The 19,037-nt window shown below is 38.8% G+C and overlaps 1 protein-coding gene across 2 annotated transcripts in view; it reads left to right on the top strand.

Annotated features, from left to right (window-relative positions):
• The window catches only part of LOC123306575 (kinesin heavy chain-like), a 316,847-nt gene extending 301,690 nt beyond the window's left edge, over positions 1-15,157 (top strand). For both annotated transcript variants that reach the window (XM_044888630.1, XM_044888631.1), the window contains 3 exons: positions 1,947-2,066; positions 9,935-10,107; positions 12,671-15,157. In XM_044888630.1, coding sequence (XP_044744565.1) covers positions 1,947-2,066; positions 9,935-10,107; positions 12,671-15,046 — 2,669 coding nt within the window. In that variant the 3' untranslated portion in view covers positions 15,047-15,157. The remainder of the gene's footprint in view (positions 1-1,946; positions 2,067-9,934; positions 10,108-12,670) is intronic.
• The last annotated feature ends 3,880 nt before the right edge of the window (positions 15,158-19,037 follow it).

Below are 19,037 nucleotides of genomic sequence, written 5' to 3'. Positions count from 1 at the left end.
CGTTTCCAAAAGCTCTCGATCGACTGATTGATAGGCGGTTACTTCAAACTAAGAATTTGAGCAAATGGCTACATGCTGCCATCTTCACCCTAGGAGTGAATCGAGTCACATGGTTTATACGTGGTAGCGTTTACTGCCAATGGATACAGAATTTACCAAATCGTATCTCTGCAGAGTTCAAATGAGACAGAATCTATGGCCAGCATCTATTTTTCTGTTGATAATCTGAGTAATGGTGGTTGGCTACTTCGATTTAGATCGTAACATTTATTGACTGTATGTCAATAGATGTTATATTTCTGAATCAATTTCGATAATACATCATCATATTTCTTGGGTTCTTTGGTATATGTTACGAATTGTTTTTTGTAAAGTAAGGGCCTTTGGATTCCTTGGGGTACTCCTGCTGTAATGAATCCCAGTTTTCTGAGGAAAATTGGAGTTCATTTTAGTGCACTTCTTTCGTTTTCATATTTCCGCCTTTGAAAATATTTTAATTCTCAAATATTCAGTACATTCATTCCGATAGGCAGAGTAAATGTAAAAAACCGTTTATCTGTGTTTAACGTTGTTTTTCTTGCATGCCGTTGAAGATTTCAACGTTTTTCTGATGTTGACATGCGATAAACCGGAGCTGACGACGTTTTTCATTCTTGTCGCATTCTGGAATTTTCAGATTTATAACGTGTGGGGGGATTTGCCTTAAAAGCAGATTTTCCCCCGCGACGGGCTCTTTTACTTCAGTCCTTCACTTTTAACTTTTGACTTTTGATTCTCTGTTACTTCAGTCTCTTTAGTTAGTTTACGCTCCGTATTTTTCCGCGATTCGACTTTGATTGCGTGCCGTTCAACAAATTTATAGAATAAATTTTGTATTACGAAGTAAGTGCCATTAGAAACTAATTTTTAGTTTTGGTTTCTTTTCCGCGAGTGCCTGAAATAAAGGAAGTAGGTCCCCGTCTTTACCGTTCAGTTTCTTTGTTAGACCTACACCGGTTACTTCTTTAACTTTGACACTGCTGTACTGTATCGCTTTCTGTTATATTTTATCGTACTTTACCCTGTTTCGCGAGTCTGACTTTTCCCTTCGCTATCAGTCATGGCGCGTAAGCCCTTGGGGTACTGAAGGGAAAGTCCCGTCAACTCCCCTGACCGCGTTCCGCGTCATAAGTGTTGAATCCGAAATCTCTTCTTTTCTATCAGTCATGGAGCGTTATAGCCCTTGGGGTAGCGAATAAAAGTCTCGAATAGACCCGCCTTGGTTGTGTTTCATTTCTGGAGAAATACAATTACATCCCGATACCGTATAGCAAGTCATTTCACTTCGCGAGATCATCCTTAGTATTCATTTCGTCAGTTCTGGTTGGCGCATTTTATTGAACCTTTGATTTTTTCACTGCACCCGGTATAAACTTTATAAAGTGCTTGTGACCGGATAGAATTTCCCGAATGTATGTTTACTGATAGATTCGCTCATATTTCATAACTACAGTTATATCCCTTGTACATGTGATCAGTTTCCGAAGGTGTGAATAAACTAGTACATAATTTGATTTTAACTACTTCGTTATCGCTACCACCCTAGATAACAGCGAACTCTGTCTCCGACTAGCAGCTACTCTGGTAGGTTTGCTATTCTTCCTAGTAGTAGTATAGTGAAAAGAATAGCTGGCGCTCGAGATAATTTTTCTCCGAGGTAACCACGTTACACTGCTGTTAGATATCTTCTAGTTGAGAATTCATCGTTAATCTGTCAGATATTTCCTCAATCATTCAATAATTAAGTTGAGAAGCCTACATCCGTTTTTTTCCGAAAATTACAGAAATAAATCATTCGGAAGTTACGAAAATTGAGATTTTGATCAGCATTGTAGAGGATGTCCGATTGCATTTAAGTACAAAGGTGTTTTCTTCAATGAAATTACTACATCTAAGTTCTTTTTCAGCTGAACCACCTCTGAAATTGAAATCTAATAGGAAGAGATTCGTTCCTTACAGAGATTCAGTGCTAACATGGCTACTCAAAGATACTCTTGGAGGAAACTCAAACACGGTTATGATAGCAAGTAAGTACACTAATCATATTTGCGTATTCAAAACCTAAAGGCCCGTTTACTCGCAAACTGGTTCGTGCAAGCCGTATGAACGTGTGAAATGAAATTTGTGCGATCCAAATTAATTGACATGGATCCCTTACAAATACAGCGAAGGAAATACTGGGCACGGAACGCCCCCGAAAATCCCCAGACTGGTTTGCCGACAGCGAAACTCATATCGCACCCCTTTTGGACGCAAAACACAAAGCGATGAAAACCGCAATTAACAAGCCTGGCGATGTTTCAGCTCAAATAGGTTTCATAACAATGACGGCTCGTCCGGGTATGCAGGGTCGGCCCGGCCGACCCAAAAATAATCGAGAAATGGAAAATAATTATAATTATTTTATTCTTCAAAACTTATTCCAAATGATTAATTTCGATATTAAATTCTTGATTAATTCCCTAGTAGTACGACAACTTATTTCGATCAACGTGACGCCCCTGTCGCCCTGAGTTAGTTTATTTCGAAGTTCTCTTTCCTTACGATAAACACGCTACACGCTAGGTCGGCCAGCCGTAGTAGCCTAGCGAAACGCTTCAAGTTATGGTACTATACAGCACCTACGTCGCACGCAGTTATCACCAAGTTGAACATCGTATTACGTCGCTGCTAGATACATACACGGTCGGCCAGCACGAGTTGGGCCTACCTTGCTATGGTTTGGGCGTTTAGTTTTCATATTTCTAGATTCCCTCATTGTCTATTCTAAGATATTATATTATCAAATGAATAGTTAGGGGAGAGTTCCTTTGAACTGGACAGCCCATGAACCGGACGCTACAGTTTTCTTCTACACTCGATAGCAATTTAGCATCCCTTACGTATATCCCATTTTCGCAACATCGATCGAGATCTCTTGTAAAATGGCTGACCCTGTGGCTCGCGCCTTGTTGCAAAAATGGGATTTACGTAAAAGATGCCGAATCACCATCGAGTGTTTTAAAAAATTGTAGCGTCTGGTTCATGGGCCGTCCAATTCAACTCTCCCCTAATCATTAAATATTATGTCTATTTTAGAAAAGAGCGTATACGCACCTTTTAAGAGTAGTTTAGTCAATGAAAATATAATATATCCCTAATTATAGTTAGATTTTTTTATTATTAAGTGAATAGTTAATTTTTGAAAAAGGGTATTCCGACCGTATAAGAGTAGTTTAGTGATTTTTTGATCATAAAAATTCGTAATTCCTAGTGAATTTATAAGGGTACGATGATTTCGAAGCTTCTTGAATACGCGTAGATCGGCCGGCCGAGCCTCGGAGTGGGGATATATAAGAATCCCATCCGCATCGCTGTTCCCATATTATGAATTGAATTAGGTCAGTGTCGTAGAATAAAAGAAAGGGGTGCACGTGTTTATCAGTTTTCTTCGATTCATTTCGTAAATTTTGATAATCTGAGTGGATTCTAAATTTCTTTAATTGTTGAATAATTGGAGTAGTAGCAAATCGAAACAAACTTTGCATCCTGTCACAAGGTCATGTGACAGTAGAAGGAAGAATGGTGAAATGAAGAAAGGAAAAATTAGTACATTTTCACTTAAAATCAAAATTGTAGATGTGTTTCAGTGAACTTAAAATTTTGATTCGTATTGACGTTGATGTTTTGTGTTGTAATAAATTTGTTATCGGTATTTACAGAGAGACCCCGAAGAAAAATAAAACTATTATTCAAAAGCTGGGCAAAAACGAAGAAGTGTAGTACATTCTTTCTCCAAAAAACAAGCCTTTATATCGCATTGAAAACGAAACTTTTATACACTGTTGTATAAAAAAAATCAGACTATATCTACAGGATGGAGCATAAGTCTGGAATAAAATTAATATTACTTCAATATTAATCAACCACTCAAAATGAAGACGCTGAAACCCACCAATTGCTTTTCAATTGCCTTCTTCTATCAATGAGTAGTTTCTCAACCAATAACTTAACATCAAGATGATGAAAAACATGTCAATTGATTTCTGATTGCATTTATTTTTGGAAAATAAAATTATATTTTTTTCCACCCCTTAGCCGCAACCCTATCCAACTTATCTTTAGAAACTTAATCGACAAAAATATATCAATATTTAATTTTAGAAAAACAGAGATTGTGGTGGGATTCCGCGTTTTCATTTTCAGTTATTGGTTGAAAAAATAGATATTAATTTTATTTCAGGATATTCCCCTGTATATTCTGGGTCTGGCCGACCCACACCTTATGGGCACGAGCCGTCACTGTTTCATAAACATAAAACGCGAGGTCCGTCAAGAAATAAGAAAAATCAAGGACAGCTGGTGGAAAGAAAAAGCTAGAGAAATACAAGCTTACGCCGTTAACCATGACTACAGGCGTTTTTTCGAAGCTATTGAAACTGTTTACGGTCCAAGCAGAAAAGCTAGCTTTCCTATAAGAGATGCTCATGGAGCTATTCTAACTGATGATAGAAAAATTCTCGAAAGATGGAAGAAGCATTACTCACAGGTCTTGAATCAAAATAACGACTCGGATTTATCCATTTTAGAACTGCTTCCCGCGTATAGTCCGATGACATCGCTTGATGACGAAATTTCAATGTCGGAAATCATAAGCGCGATTAAAAATATGAAAAATGATAAGTCCCCTGGTCTAGACGGCATTCCGGCGGAGATATTCAAAGCCTTGGATGAGGACATTGTCAATAGTCTCCTAATACTATTCCGCAAGATCTGGGAACAGGGAGATGTGCCACAAGACTTCAGAGACGCTTTAGTTATCAACCTCTATAAGAACAAAGGCGATACGTCGAATTGCAACAGTTACAGGGGCATATCGTTGCTTAATGTGGCCGGTAAAATTCTCTCGAAGATTATGGCTAATCGTCTGGTTCCACTCTTAGAGAGGCTTTTACCTGAATCCCAGTGCGGCTTTCGACCAAATCGAGGTACGGTGAACCTAATTTTTACACTTCGACAGCTACAAGAAAAGGCCCGTGAACAACAATCAAGGATTTATACAGCCTTCATCGATTTAAGCAAGGCATTCGACTCGGTGAATCAGAGAGCGCTCTGGAAAATCATGGCACGTCTGGGAGTACCCGAAAAATTCCTAGCACTGTGTAAAAGCCTTCATACCAACAACACCGCTAGAATACAGCATAATGGCTCTACAACCGACCATTTCTCAACCAACTCTGGAATAAAACAAGGCTGCGTATTAGCGCCTTTACTGTTCAATATTTTCGCCATAGCAGTATCGATAATTGCTGACATGAGCATGCCCGTGAGAGGTGTTGGGATAAGATTCAGATTTGATGGAGGCCTGTTTAACCTGAAGCGCCTCAGAGCAAAAACCCGTACCAAGTTTATCACGGAACTTCAATATGCAGACGACTGTTCGCTCATCGCTAGCAGCTCAGAGGATCTACAGATAATGATGGACACCTATAAACATATATACGAAGCTTTAGGCCTTAGACTCAATATTGACAAGACCAAAATCCTGGTAAGTCCGCCAGAAAGCCTTCAAACAGATATCAGCCTGGACAATGAAACTCTAGAACAGGTTGAGCAGTTCAAATACTTGGGAAGCTTCATAAATACTAGGGCTAACCTTGACACGGAAATACACAACCGTATCAATTCGGCATCACGGGCATTCTGGAAGCTGAAGGACAGAGTGTTCCAAAATCACGACCTCAATCTGAAGACCAAGACAGCTGTTTACAGAGCAGTGGTCCTCCCAACGCTTCTTTACGGAAGCGAAAGCTGGACTCCCTACAGGCGACATATTAAACAGCTTGAACAGACGCAGCAACGTCATCTAAGACAGATAATGCACATCAGATGGTTCCACAAAGTTTCGAATGCAGAAGTCTTGCAGCGCGCGAGTTGTACAACAATTGAGACTCAAGTAACGAGGGCCCGACTCAGATGGAGCGGCCACATTCTGAGGATGCAAGACACAAGACTCCCCAAAATAGCTCTATACGGCGAACTCACTGAGGGAGCCCGGAAACCAGGAGGCCAGTATAAGCGGTTTAAGGATACACTACATCAATCCCTAAAATCAGTTAATGCTAATCATAACTGGGAACAACTAGCGTTAGACAGGTCACAGTGGAGGTCTTTGGTCCACAGTTATAGTGGAGAATCGAGAAGGATACAGCGGCGGCCAGATCTGGTTGGAGACTATCCATGCCCTGAGTGTGGAAGGATCTGCAGGTCACGGTTGGGTCTCTTTAGTCACAGGAGGGCACACAGTCGCAACTAGCACTAAGAAGTTACAAGTCTGTTCGAATTTTTTTTTTTTTTTTTTCTTCTTCTTTTTGTAGATTCATTTCCGGTAACGGGATACAGCAATGACATGGATTACTTACGACAAATTGCTGTCAATGATATCGGGCTTAAACATACCGATGCCTATGCCCTAGAGTGGAGTCTGGAGTCTCGAACATCGTTCAAAACAAAAAGGTATGGAAAGGAGGTGCAATTAAGCAATTCGTCGGAAAGTTGATGACGTTGATGGAGGCTTATTTCAAGCTGAATTCCAGAACTTGTATCGTTAGCGTTGGTGTAGCATAGACCATGGGTAAAGTTAGGAACTAGATAGTTCAAAATACTTTGAACTTTTGTGCGTAAACGTTATTTATCTGATGAATAAGTCACAGAATTTGCTCCAGATACTTTCACATGTAAAGCCCGTTTGCAACAGCCGAGAGTTCTCTAGAAAATTTACTCGAGATTTCATGCGCCGTGAATTCTTTACCGTTTTATCCACACTTTCAGTAGAATTCTCTGTTCAGTTGCCAACCTCAACCCTATTTTCTGTTCGGGTCAGATTTCACACAAGCCAAATAATTTATCTTGCGCAAACTTCATTTCTGCGTTCGTACGATCAATTCGGCTTGTACAAACTGCTACTTTGCGCTAGTAAACGCCTGAGCGTCTAAACCGGCTTTATTGATCGAAATTCAGAAAAACTGAGAATTCTGTTTGATAATCCCTCGAATTATCATTATTAATAATGAAAAATAAGATATGAGGCGTAGCCTATAAACTCAGTACAAAATAAAGAAATAATTATCAAACAATAGAACCTGATATACGTTCATAACTCAAACAAAAAATTCAACTACACTCACAGCACCTTGTATATATTATTATGGTTATGTCTTATGTTCAAACAACTGTCGAAACGACTTTTGAATACATTCACCAAGGAAGCATTTACAACTACGGCATCAAACTGTTCCAGAATGCAAACTCTTCTTTGAACAGAAATACTGACTCTCTTTTCTTAGTTAGCTTCATCTTCAGACTGTGACTGTGTCCTCGGAGATAGCTGTGGTTCTCCCGAACATGCTTTTGATAGACTCGCCAAAATGACTATTGAGGGCTCGGTAGATAACGATAACATCGCGGTTTCCAAAAATATTCATATCCAAAAACTTTAGTATGTCCTCATAGCAGCCAGGTACAGTCCTCTGTGCCTGAGGTCAAAAAAATCCTGACTCTTGAGAGGAAACAGCTGAGTCTTGTGACTGCAGCAATGACTGGTCACCTGGTTAATAAACACTTAATTAGAATGGGATTGACCGATTGTTCTTTGTGCCGCTGGTGCAGGAGCACTGATGAAGCGGTTGCACATATTCTGTTCATCAGGTGATCTGGGTAGCCACTCAATATGTCCCCTTCTTCCAATCCAGGCGTGCGGAAAATTTCCATCTAAGAACTGACACACCAGTTGAACGAAATCATCTTGTTGGAAAAAGATCATTTGAAGGTCTTGTGCATTCTCCAATACTTGGACGAGGGCTGGATAATTAGCATTCTCCAATAAATCTAAAAAAATTTGGCCAGTGAGATAACCAGGTATTCTGGTATAAAAAAGGGCCGTTTATGTGATTTCCATAACTGTTGTTTTGCGTTAAACACCAGACACAGATACGTACTAGACGGATAGTGCTAGAATCCATTGCTACATGACCTAAGAAAGCCTAGGCCCGCGCTTCTTTTCTTTCATGCTCTCTTTCTCTTTTTGTTTCCGACTGAACCAGTAGCGTCGAATTTTTCAACTAACTAAGCAGTGGATAAATTCACAATATTGATTTATGACTACATATGTACAAAGTAGTTCTAGTTATAAGTGTTTCATCGCTGTAGTCAGTAGAACCTTTCGGTTTTTCTCCTGAAATTAAGTTTAGAATTCTATGAAAAATTGATACCTATTCAACTTCTTCATGAATAATTCAAAGAAGACAGACATTGGCCATAAATGAAGGCAAAGCAAAAAAATTCTGAAACATATAATTTTCTCAATGTTAAGACAGTGTCATTTCATGTAATAATGAATTTTAACATTTTTACCTAAAAGTGACTCAGCTTGCTCTAAATTCCTTGTATTAGTATTCGACAGGGGCCCTTTACTCTATGGTGATATCATGATTAAAAATTTGAAGTTCGGGTATAGACGCAAATGGATACGCGTCTGTCCTGTTACTGTCTGAAATGTGATTCCACTTATATCAATTAAAAGATTTGAATACCATCAACCTTAGAGACATTTATAAAATAATAATTGGTGGCTCACACTTCACATTTCCGAATGCAGAAACTTTTCTGACTATGCGCAGCACTACACTATATAGTTCTTGTCGTGAACAATCCTTTTCGGAACTGAAAAGAGAAAAATATAACTTTCTCTTTTGATATATATCTTTCGATATATAATGAATGATGATGATGAAATAAGCATGATTCATGCTTATGAGAGAATGATTTTCATTCATTATAGATAACTCCTGAAACCTGAAATCCAGTCCCGGCTCCGTAAAATCAGGGCCGCCGTCAGGACCGGCGAACCGGGCATTCTGCCGGGGCGGCACATTCTGGGGGCGGCAAATCAGTTCATAAAACGATACCAATTTTTTCACACAAAAAATTTTTTCTTAAAAATCGAAAAAGGAACATTATTAATTATTAGAGTGAAAGCGAAAAGGCGGCTTTTTGCGCTTGGTCGCCAAACAATTTACAAATATTCTCAAAGTACCCAATGAAAACGCATTTCAACCAGAAACAAGGGAATACCGCCAGATGAAAATGATCAAAGATGCCGCATTCTACTCATAAATAACTTATCAAAGTCAATTTCTCCACCGCAGCGGTCACTCATTGTCCCTTTTCTTGAGTTATTGCTCTCTAGCCAGTCGGTTTCTTTGATGAACGTCACGGACTGTATAGTTTTTGAGATTCGGGACGGCTTCCAGGATAATTCAGAAAGAATTTTTATTTTGTGTTAGCCAAATCCGAATTCGAAATGTTGATTTCTGGGAGGGATTTAAAATACTTGAGAATCAAGAGTAACTATCAACCCTTTACAATAGTATATCGTGCATAAAGTAAATCAAGGGGTGTTTTCTGTGATATCGTGTTTATACGAATTGAGACTGTTGAAGATTTTCATATTATCTCTGTATCTGTGGAGTTTAGAATGTCAAATTGAATAATATTGAAGGTCAGTTCTATATCTGTATTTTTCAAACGTTTCACTGTATGTATTTCACCGTATAATACCGGCGCCGGCGTAGTTAGTAGATATATAACACTCTTTTGTATTCCCTTTTTTTCTTATCGTTTTTTTTTTAGATTCAACATTCACTAAGGCATATCAAATTATAAAAGAGACTTATCTCTAAATATTTACATTTTGAACATGCTCTACGTTATTCCATAAATAATTTTGTAGGTACTTAAACTTAAACTCAATCTAGACACAGCAAGGTGGCAACAAATAATTTGTGTTCTGTGGTGGCAACTGGCTTGTAACTTAATTCCATGTTTTACGCAACTATCGACTGAATTTTTTTTCAAGCTATCTCCCCAGCCAGTGGCTGTTACAGTGAGACAGTGAATACCCTCCGATTTGGTCAACGAGCAAAGCTGATCATATGCAGTCCAGTAGTGAATGAGGATCCTAAAGAAAAAATTATCAGGGAACTGCGTTTGGAAATAGCCAAATTAAAAAAAGAACTGGAACAGTCTAAGGTAAATCTGAACGTTGATGTGATTTTTCTTTTACGTGAATATTGAGGTATAAAAAATCAATATAGTGATGATACATAAGTGACTATAATTATTTTTTTATAGATATGTTGAATCCATTTCTCCTTCCTGTTAAGTTTTAAGTTAAGTGTAGGTTGTGGATGTAAGGGGAGTTTCATTGATCCATCTAACCTTATGTTAAATCGTGCCCTCCAATCAGCGAAGGAGCACAATTCCATGAATATCGATCATCATTGACTCCAATTTCGACTTGTGGATTTAGGCTTTTCAAATGCATGGAATGGCGTTTCGTTCCTGGATCATAAGTTAAGAGCTGAAAAAATCCTTAACATTTTCAGGAAGTACCAACCTTTAAATGGAACCTGTTGAAATTTTATGTTATTTCAACTGTTTGTTTAGAAGTTATAGATAGCTCTTCAAGTGACGCTGTTTCATCACAATGAAATTTATGATGGGAATTCAAAATATTCAAAGTTCCATGAAAATGATTGTAATCTGCGGAATGTGAAAACTATTCATGAAGATACGATGTTCCTTGATGCTCCTAGTATTACAGACAAACAACTTGTTTAATGGTGTTTTGAAAAAATATAGGGGTCATCGAAACAATTCTTGCCCAGGACGCTAGCGATACTAAGGCCGGTCCTGCGCTGAGAATATACTTGTTCAGGCCGCCAGACATTCTTAGCCCGGGTGTCCACTGGAAGCGTATTCGAGCGGCTACGCGCTTACGCGAAACGAGCGTGAACGTGCGGCAAGCCGCTACAGATCCCAAGTAACGTATTTCAATACAGCGTTGTCTAGTGTCCACTGCAGGCGACTTCGAGCGGGCGTTTTCAAGCGGCGATCCGCCAGAGCCCGAGTGTCTAGGGATGGGCGAAAAATATCGATATATCGAAATATCGATATTTAAAAAAAAATAATCGATAAATATCGTCGATATTTCGAATTCCGATACTATCGACTATCGATATTTATTTCGAAGTATCAAATTTCGATATTTTTCCATGTGTCGCACATCGTTGATCTGATGTGTTTAGTGTGTATTATAACGACCACGACAATGAGTGGTGTATTGGGTCAACTTCGTAGTTCAATCCATCGTATCTACACATTGAACTCTATGGGTTCCCATAGAGTTCAATGTATCTACGGTACGGGTAGATCATTGTAACGCTTTGTGACAGTAGTTCTAAACTAAAAGAAAAGGAGTGCACGTGCAATTTGCACTTAAAATAGTAATTGATATTAGTTTTGTTTTTTAAATAATAAAAATATTAATAACACTTCCAAATCTGTGCTTCATTCCGAATATTTTAATAAAGCTCATGGGTAACCACAAATTTGGTATATATCGTTAAACCGATATATTCAAATAATAGAAATATTGATAACACTTCCAAATCTGTGTTTCATCCCGAATATTCTAATATATCGATATATCGAAATATCGATATTTTTTCACGATATATATCGATACTGTTGAGAAATATCGATACAATATATTCGATATTTTTTTCACGTTTGCCCATCCCTACGAGTGTCCATTGGAAGCGTTTTCGTGCGGCTACACGCTCTCTCGAAACGAGCGTTTTCAGCCGCTACAAAACAGGCGGCGCGGCGCTACATAGGTTGTCCACTGTAGGCGGCTTCGTGCGTTCAATTCAGTATTGGAGCCGATGCAACGATGACGTAAGGATCGTTCTCCATCCAGTATTGCTTCTGGTTTGTGATGGCTGCAACTTCTACTGGATGAATCGAATTTTATCAATATTCCCAATATTATTCCAGCTGTCGGGGCTCAATATTGGATAAAAGAGAGTTCACGCAAAACAAAAGCAAAATCCAAATTGATAGGTTATGTTTAACGTCTGACGTTTCATGATGGCAGCACTTAAATTTCTTCACAATCCGTAAACTTTATATCTGACGTTATTTCTCCCGTTAACGTTTACGTCAGGCTAACGTACTGAAATCGTGGTCGCGTAGCGGTAACGTATTGCCGGTCTACGAGCAGCCTAACCAGTCTGAAACTACCAAAATCCAGATGCCACTATGATACATTGCGTCCTCTATGTGCCTTAAATGAGTTATTAAATGTACCTTTTTATTATTATTATAGGGTCCTTGGCTTGGTGGTTAAAGCGTAGGCTCAGCAAGGGCGGCTCGTCAGAGGAGGCAAGGGAGGCTAAGCTAAAGAAAAATATATACGTTATTCCTAAAAATTGTTGATCAGTGTGTTTGATTCTAGAACAGAAAATTATATTTGAGGAAAAGGAACGGAAATTTTACTACTTCTTGGTTCCAAGGGAACTCAACAATTTTGATATACAATATACAATACATGATATACCTTGTTCCAGACAACCTGTAATAATCAAAAGTGACTTAGCTAAGCAGGTCTCAGTATTTATTGCATAAAACATTATATCCGCCCCTTATTTTTCATAACGTGTACTCTTCCTCCTTTAAATCTTTTCGATTTCGGTGAAATAACTGAATAAGATTGTGAATCCATTATGTAGAGTTCAACTTTCTGTTGCAGGTGGATCCACTCAGTTTCATGCCGAAAAGCGAGCATTTTCCAGATGAAGCAAATGACAGAACCAACATAGAGAGCTATGATTCGACTATTCCTGATCCCGGGTATTCACCTTCTCCGCACTCAAATTCCATAACGACATTTCGAAGAAATAAAAACAAGACTGAGTTGAAAACTTCGAACCAATCAAGCCTTCGAATTAATACTGATAAGTTAATGTCCGTAATGAACGTCGAAACTGGCATAAGTTCGGAAAAAAGACAAATACCTAAATTACGAAGAACGTCCAGTGTTAATTCCGTTGCAATAATGAACAGATCCAGAACACCAAGCTTTGGCTCTCGTGAATCATTGCCGACGGTGGAATCACCAACGTCATCAATCAAGTCGAATCTTTCAACAACCAGTAAATTGTCGTCATCCAATCCTTTGATCAGAAGACGTTCAGTTGATAAGTCCAATGTTTTAACGAAGAGAACAACTCCAGAAAAGCAGAAGAAATATCTGGAGAAGAGTGTAGAAACTGAAAGCACGAAAATCCCAGTGAGATTGAAAGCGGTCCCTCAAGGAAAAGTAACTCCTATAAATAAGTCGAATATTATTGCTAACGTCACCAAGAGGTTATATGCGAAAACTAAAAATTCTGAAACGGACATGGAAGGTTTCGACGAACCAAAAAACGATGTTCCAAAGGAACTCACAATTTGCTCGAATGCAAGAATCAGACTGAAGGAAATCACGCAGAAAGCTATGAGAGCTCACCGCTTCAAACAAGTAGAGACTCAAACAGATACCATAGTACTAAGAGTGAAAGAAGTATCGACAGACGTTCAAGACTTGAGACTTCATATACCTGAAGTCAGAAATGTAGAAACGATGACTAAAGCTGACACTCGAAGCGTATCTACAGGTTGTCCATCAATCGATAATTTCAAAGCAACGGACACGAATGACTTACTTAAAATAACGAAAACTGTTGGAGTTCAGTACTCATCTGATTCTTCAGCTCCTAAACAAACCACGCCAAGAGAGCCACATTCACCTCCACTTATTTCATTCACAAAATTCCTTATAAATCAACAATTTCCGTCTCGGACAAGTACGATAAATCCGAATCCTACCAATCAAGAGAATTTTGATGATATGAGTTCGTCAAAGAAGAGGCTTGTCAATACGGAGAGACACGAGAGTTTATCAGATGATAGCTTGGATGATCAAAATGGGTGCAGTTTAACGTTTCCCACTCCTGACCTCATCAGCAATCATAATTCACTCGATTTGAACGTTTTTGCGATGCAGAAAGAAGAACCAATTACATTAGATCGATTGAGATTGAGGTATGCTCAGGGCAGCATAGAACACGTACAGTTTGACACCTTAGGAGACAAACTGAATTCATCAAATCTAATTACTTCACCAGTAGGCCATGAGAAACGTACGGTAGATGTTTCACAACATATTCTCCAACCAAAAGATAACGATTGTGAGAAATTCATTACCTGCGAATTTCTATCATCTCCAGAATTACGGTTTTCCAAAGCAGTTATATCAAACATCAGGGACAGCTTTCAATTTGATTCTGTTGCAGTATACGAACCAACGGTTATAGAACCTAGCGCCGTGTTTTCATCTGAAGAATCTTGTACTCTGTCGGATAATGGTTCTGTTCGGGAAACCCCAAAACTTCAAGAATACTCCATACCAACTGACGTTGAACATCTTCCAACACCAGATACTAAAAACCAACAAATGGTGGTAGCAATGTCTGTATTTTTAGAAGAAGCTACAAAGTTGATGACGAACTTGACAAAAGCTAGCGAGAATTTAGCAACCTTCCATAATTCTTCAATGAAAAAGGAATTCGACCTCCACATAACATCAGATAATGTTAACGATTTGAGGAGTTTGTTCAGAAGTGAAAACAACCTATCTGTTTCTCGAATGGAACAAACTGAATATGTTCCTTCTTATGAATCTTCGTCACAAACTCCTGTCATAGGATTTTCTACCCACTCTACGCAGTATGAGACATTCGATATTCCCGTTAATGAATTAGATCCCATTTTGGACGATGCCTGCGTCAAATTGGAAAACACTGTTAAGAACAGTAAACTGAGACTATTGAACTCTGTTAAAGATTCCACCCTTTCTTTCTCCTCTGGTGTATCCGAGGTCTATAGGGATCTCAGTCTGGAAAGCAATAATTCATCTCCCTCTGATTATGGATCGTTATGCCAAAGCAGTCACAAGAAGTATATTCCCAGATGCAGCCCAAGTGCACTTCTGAAGCAGTTGTCACACATGCGGAGACATGTGATGAAGGCCTCTAAAGAATGTTTACTTGATGCCGAGGTTTTGAGGGTACATCACAAAATATAACGTACTTTCTCATGAAATCAATACGAGTATTTTGATCGATTGTGTCAAAACTAAAATTAATTTTTTAATTAATCAATTACATTATTTATGCAATAGACCATAAAGTACCTACTTGTTTCGTTAATGTTTTTAACATCCTTACTATTATTACAAATGTGAAAGTCCGTATGTTTGATAATTTGTTTGTTTATATGTTGGTTTTTACATAAATCCAGAACTATACTATAGGCGTAGGGAATTCCTTCGAGAAGGTTTTCATATAGAACTCATCCCTATACATACAGGGTGGGCCATCCATAACTTTCCACCCCGAATTTTGAGCTTTGGGATGGAATAACGAAAAAATGCTCGGACAGGTCAAATTTCGTTGAAAGGGGGACAAACAAGGGTGTTCAAATGACTGTGATATCACTACCCCTCTAGCAGCAACCCCTAACAGATTTTTTAATAGGGAAAAGGGGTCGAGCAGCACCTTGTTGGAAAGGCAATTCAATTTCCTGCATGAGTGTTTTTTTTTTCATCGCTTTATTATTATACAGAGTGACTCAGTATTCTTCTTCTTCTTGTTCCTTTTGCTAGGACAATGTCCTGTCTTCTCCAACTTTTCATTCGATGTCCTGTGACGATGAAGTCCAGGAGTCAGCCCATCTCTTCGGTGGTCTTCCTAAGGGTCTAGTTGTGTTCGGTTTTTCCTTGTATGCGGCTTTGGCGAGTCTATCGTCCTGCATCCTCTCTACATGCTGTCTCCATTCTCTTCTTCTCCCTCGTGACCACCTTACGACATCTGGCATATTATCGCACCGCTCCCGGATCTCACTGCTTCGCTCGCAGGGTCCTCATTTCGGTTGTTCGTAGTGCTCTTTTCGTCCGCTCTCGTTTCGCCTGCGTAGGTGAGGATGGGCCTTACTGCTGTTCTGTAGATCCTTGCCTTGCTGGTTATCGACATGCATTTGTTTTTCCAAATAGTACTGTGCAGACAGCCAGACACTCTTGCTGCTTTATTCACTTGTGCTTTCACCTCGTCATATGTGTTTCGGCTGCTTGAAGCTATTATCCCCAGGTATTCAAAACTCATCACTTATTCGATTGGTTGGTCGTTTAGTGCTAGTTTGCATCGTATCGGTTCCTTGCTGATGGTCATAGACTTGGTTTTCGATATCGAGATGCTCATATTATATTCCAGCGGCCTGGTTTAGCTCGAATAGCAGTCGCTGCAAGTCGTCCTCATTCTCTGCTATGAGAACCGCATCGTCAGCGTAGCACAATATTTTGAATTGTGTTTGTCCCATCCTGTAACCTCGCCCTACCCTCTTCACCCGGCTTATGATGTGGTCCATTACCAGGTTGAAGAGTTCTGGGCTCAAGCTATCTTCTTGCCTGATACCTATCGATATCGGCATTTCCTCAGTGGTTGAGGTGCCTGACTGTATTCTTGTGCTGTTGTTTTATAACCTGGATAATATTGTTGTTGACTCCTCGTTCTTGGAGGATTTTTAGCACATCCTTTAGTTGCACTCTATCAAATGCTTGAGTTAGGTCAGCAAAGCAAAGGAACGCAGGTTTGTTAAATTCTATGGACTTCTCGATGATTTGTCGCAGTTTGAATATAGCGTCGATTGTTGACCTATTCTTCCAAAAGCCTTGTTGTTCTTCGTTGATGCTGATTGTACTTGATAGTATTCCATCAATAATTTTCACACGCCGAATTTGGTTCTTTGAGATGGGAAAAACGCTCGGATGGGTCAAAAAATGAATTCGATATCACTACCTCTCTAGCTGCTACCACTTAGAGCAATTATATTATTTTTGAATAGATATAATAGGTCGAGTAGCTTTGTTGAAAAGATAATTTGCGGTTAGGGTAGCGGCTAGAGGCCTGAGGGGTAGTGATATCGAAGTCATTTATCACTGTGAACCTCGTCCATGATAAAGTTCCATCAATTGTTAAGCTAAGTAATCTTTTGCCTCCATGGTCACACCAATATCTCTACCCCATTAAGCTAATATTATTGGGACAATCAACATTACCTCTCTAAGTTTTGAAAAAACACATTCAGTTTTGTTATGATTCAATCGAAGCCCCCCTCCAACAAACACAATATACAGCAACTGTACCAGATACTGCACTACAAGTTACTTTTTTAAGTAGGTCTGTTATTTGCCATGAGAGTCAGAAACTATAGTCCATTCAAGAATGATTGACATCTCGGGTGGCTGTGGAAAATAGAATTTTGGTTGGTAATATAGCCCATAAGTTGAAGATTTTATGTTGCGAAATTTAGGTTGGTAATATGAATAATAAACAGTGATCAGACCTAAGGCCTGCCGCAGACATGCAACTTTTCAGTTTTGCAACTGTTTAGTTGCAGAATTGAGCACAAAGAATTTATATGGGGCCGCGCAGACATGCAACTGAAAAGTTGCAGCGATTGCCTTTGTGTGCGCCCTCGAACCGCTTGCAATCAAACTGTTGCGCAACTGAAAAGTTGCATGTCTGCGGCAGGCCTAATATATGTGAATCTATGCAATGATGGCAGATAGTTGGAATTTTTCCTGATGTTTATGTTCTTAATTTATTGTAACAAATTGAAAACATAATTGTATCAATTTTGAATGCCGATTAATATGCTCCGAATTTAAATATTTCTTGTTTTCAAATACTTTTCTAGGTAACATTTGTATATTCCAGTTCTGTGATTGAAACTCAGAATTTATTGAAAATCTTTTGTGACCAGATATTAAGCTGCTTCTGGCAGAGACAAGAGAAAAGACTTCTTCAGAGACAAGAGAAAAGTTTCCCTTTCCTATGGCTTCTGGACTTTCAAGGTCTACTGGGATGTCCATCATTCTTAAATAGACCATACTGTTGTCCACGATGAGAGTCGTATGTGGATCGCACAGTCCGTTATTCATTATACCTCTAGAGGCATATTTCTCAATAAAAAACGTCGGAATGATCTCCTTCTTTTCTGAGTAAACCATAAGAGTTAGAGAAAAATTGATATATATTGATATATCACCCACAATTTTGTGAAGCTCGAAAAAATCCATGAAAAAGTTCAGGATGTCTCAACTAACTCCCAAAGATCAGTTAATCAGCATTGTGAATTCGATTCAAAATCAAAATATGGTTCCTTTTTAACAGGTCTTTTGAGAGAGAGAGAGAGAAAATTTATTGCTATAGCAAATGGCTAACGACTTGCGTCTTACTGCCAGTATTAGGTAGGTACATTTCATTGTATATTACAATTCATTCTGAACCTTAATACAATTATACACTGTTTAGTAAAAAAAAAAATTCACATATTATATACATATAAACTACAGCCGACGATGGCTGTCATTTGAAATCTTCAATTGTCTCTATTAGAGTTTTGATTGGATATTTTCTGTTATGTTCCTGTTGGGGACTCTGTAGAACAACTGGCTGAAGTATTCTAAGGTTGTTGGGATTTTTTACAAATTTCGTTCCTAAGGCCTGAAATCTGTCGAGAATGGGTTCGATCTTTATTTTTTCATAAAGTAAGGCGTTAGGTGGGTTGTGTAGTGGGTTCTCTGGGTGACGTATTTTACTCAGTGTTCTAAGACTGCTTCGTTCTGCCACTTCAATGTTATTCAGGGTAGGTCTTCTGCAATTGCTGAATATTAGGTGTCCATATTCTACTATTGGTCTACATATGGTCTACTAGAAGCTGTTTTGTGGCTTATTCCACGATTCCTGTAGGTTAGGGATCTAAAGTGCTTAGATCTTGCAATTATTTCGTTCTTTTTTTTTGTGTGAGTGCAATTTGAAATTTGCTTTGTTGTCCACTGTGATTCCCAGATATTTTGCATTTTGGACTGGTTTTATGTTGTGTTGCATCATCTTTATTGAAGGTGAAGTGTCGAAGAAGTGCCAAATATAATAAGCTCGGATTTGTTGGGGTTTGGTAAGAGTCTCCACCTACTCATCCATACAACAATTTTGACGCAGAGGTCTTGCAGTTTTTCC

Source organism: Coccinella septempunctata, chromosome 2, assembly GCF_907165205.1.
Source record: "Coccinella septempunctata chromosome 2, icCocSept1.1, whole genome shotgun sequence".
Taxonomy (NCBI): domain Eukaryota; kingdom Metazoa; phylum Arthropoda; class Insecta; order Coleoptera; family Coccinellidae; genus Coccinella; species Coccinella septempunctata.
Note: the sequence above shows the minus strand (reverse complement) of the source record. Positions and strands in the feature narration are given on the sequence as shown.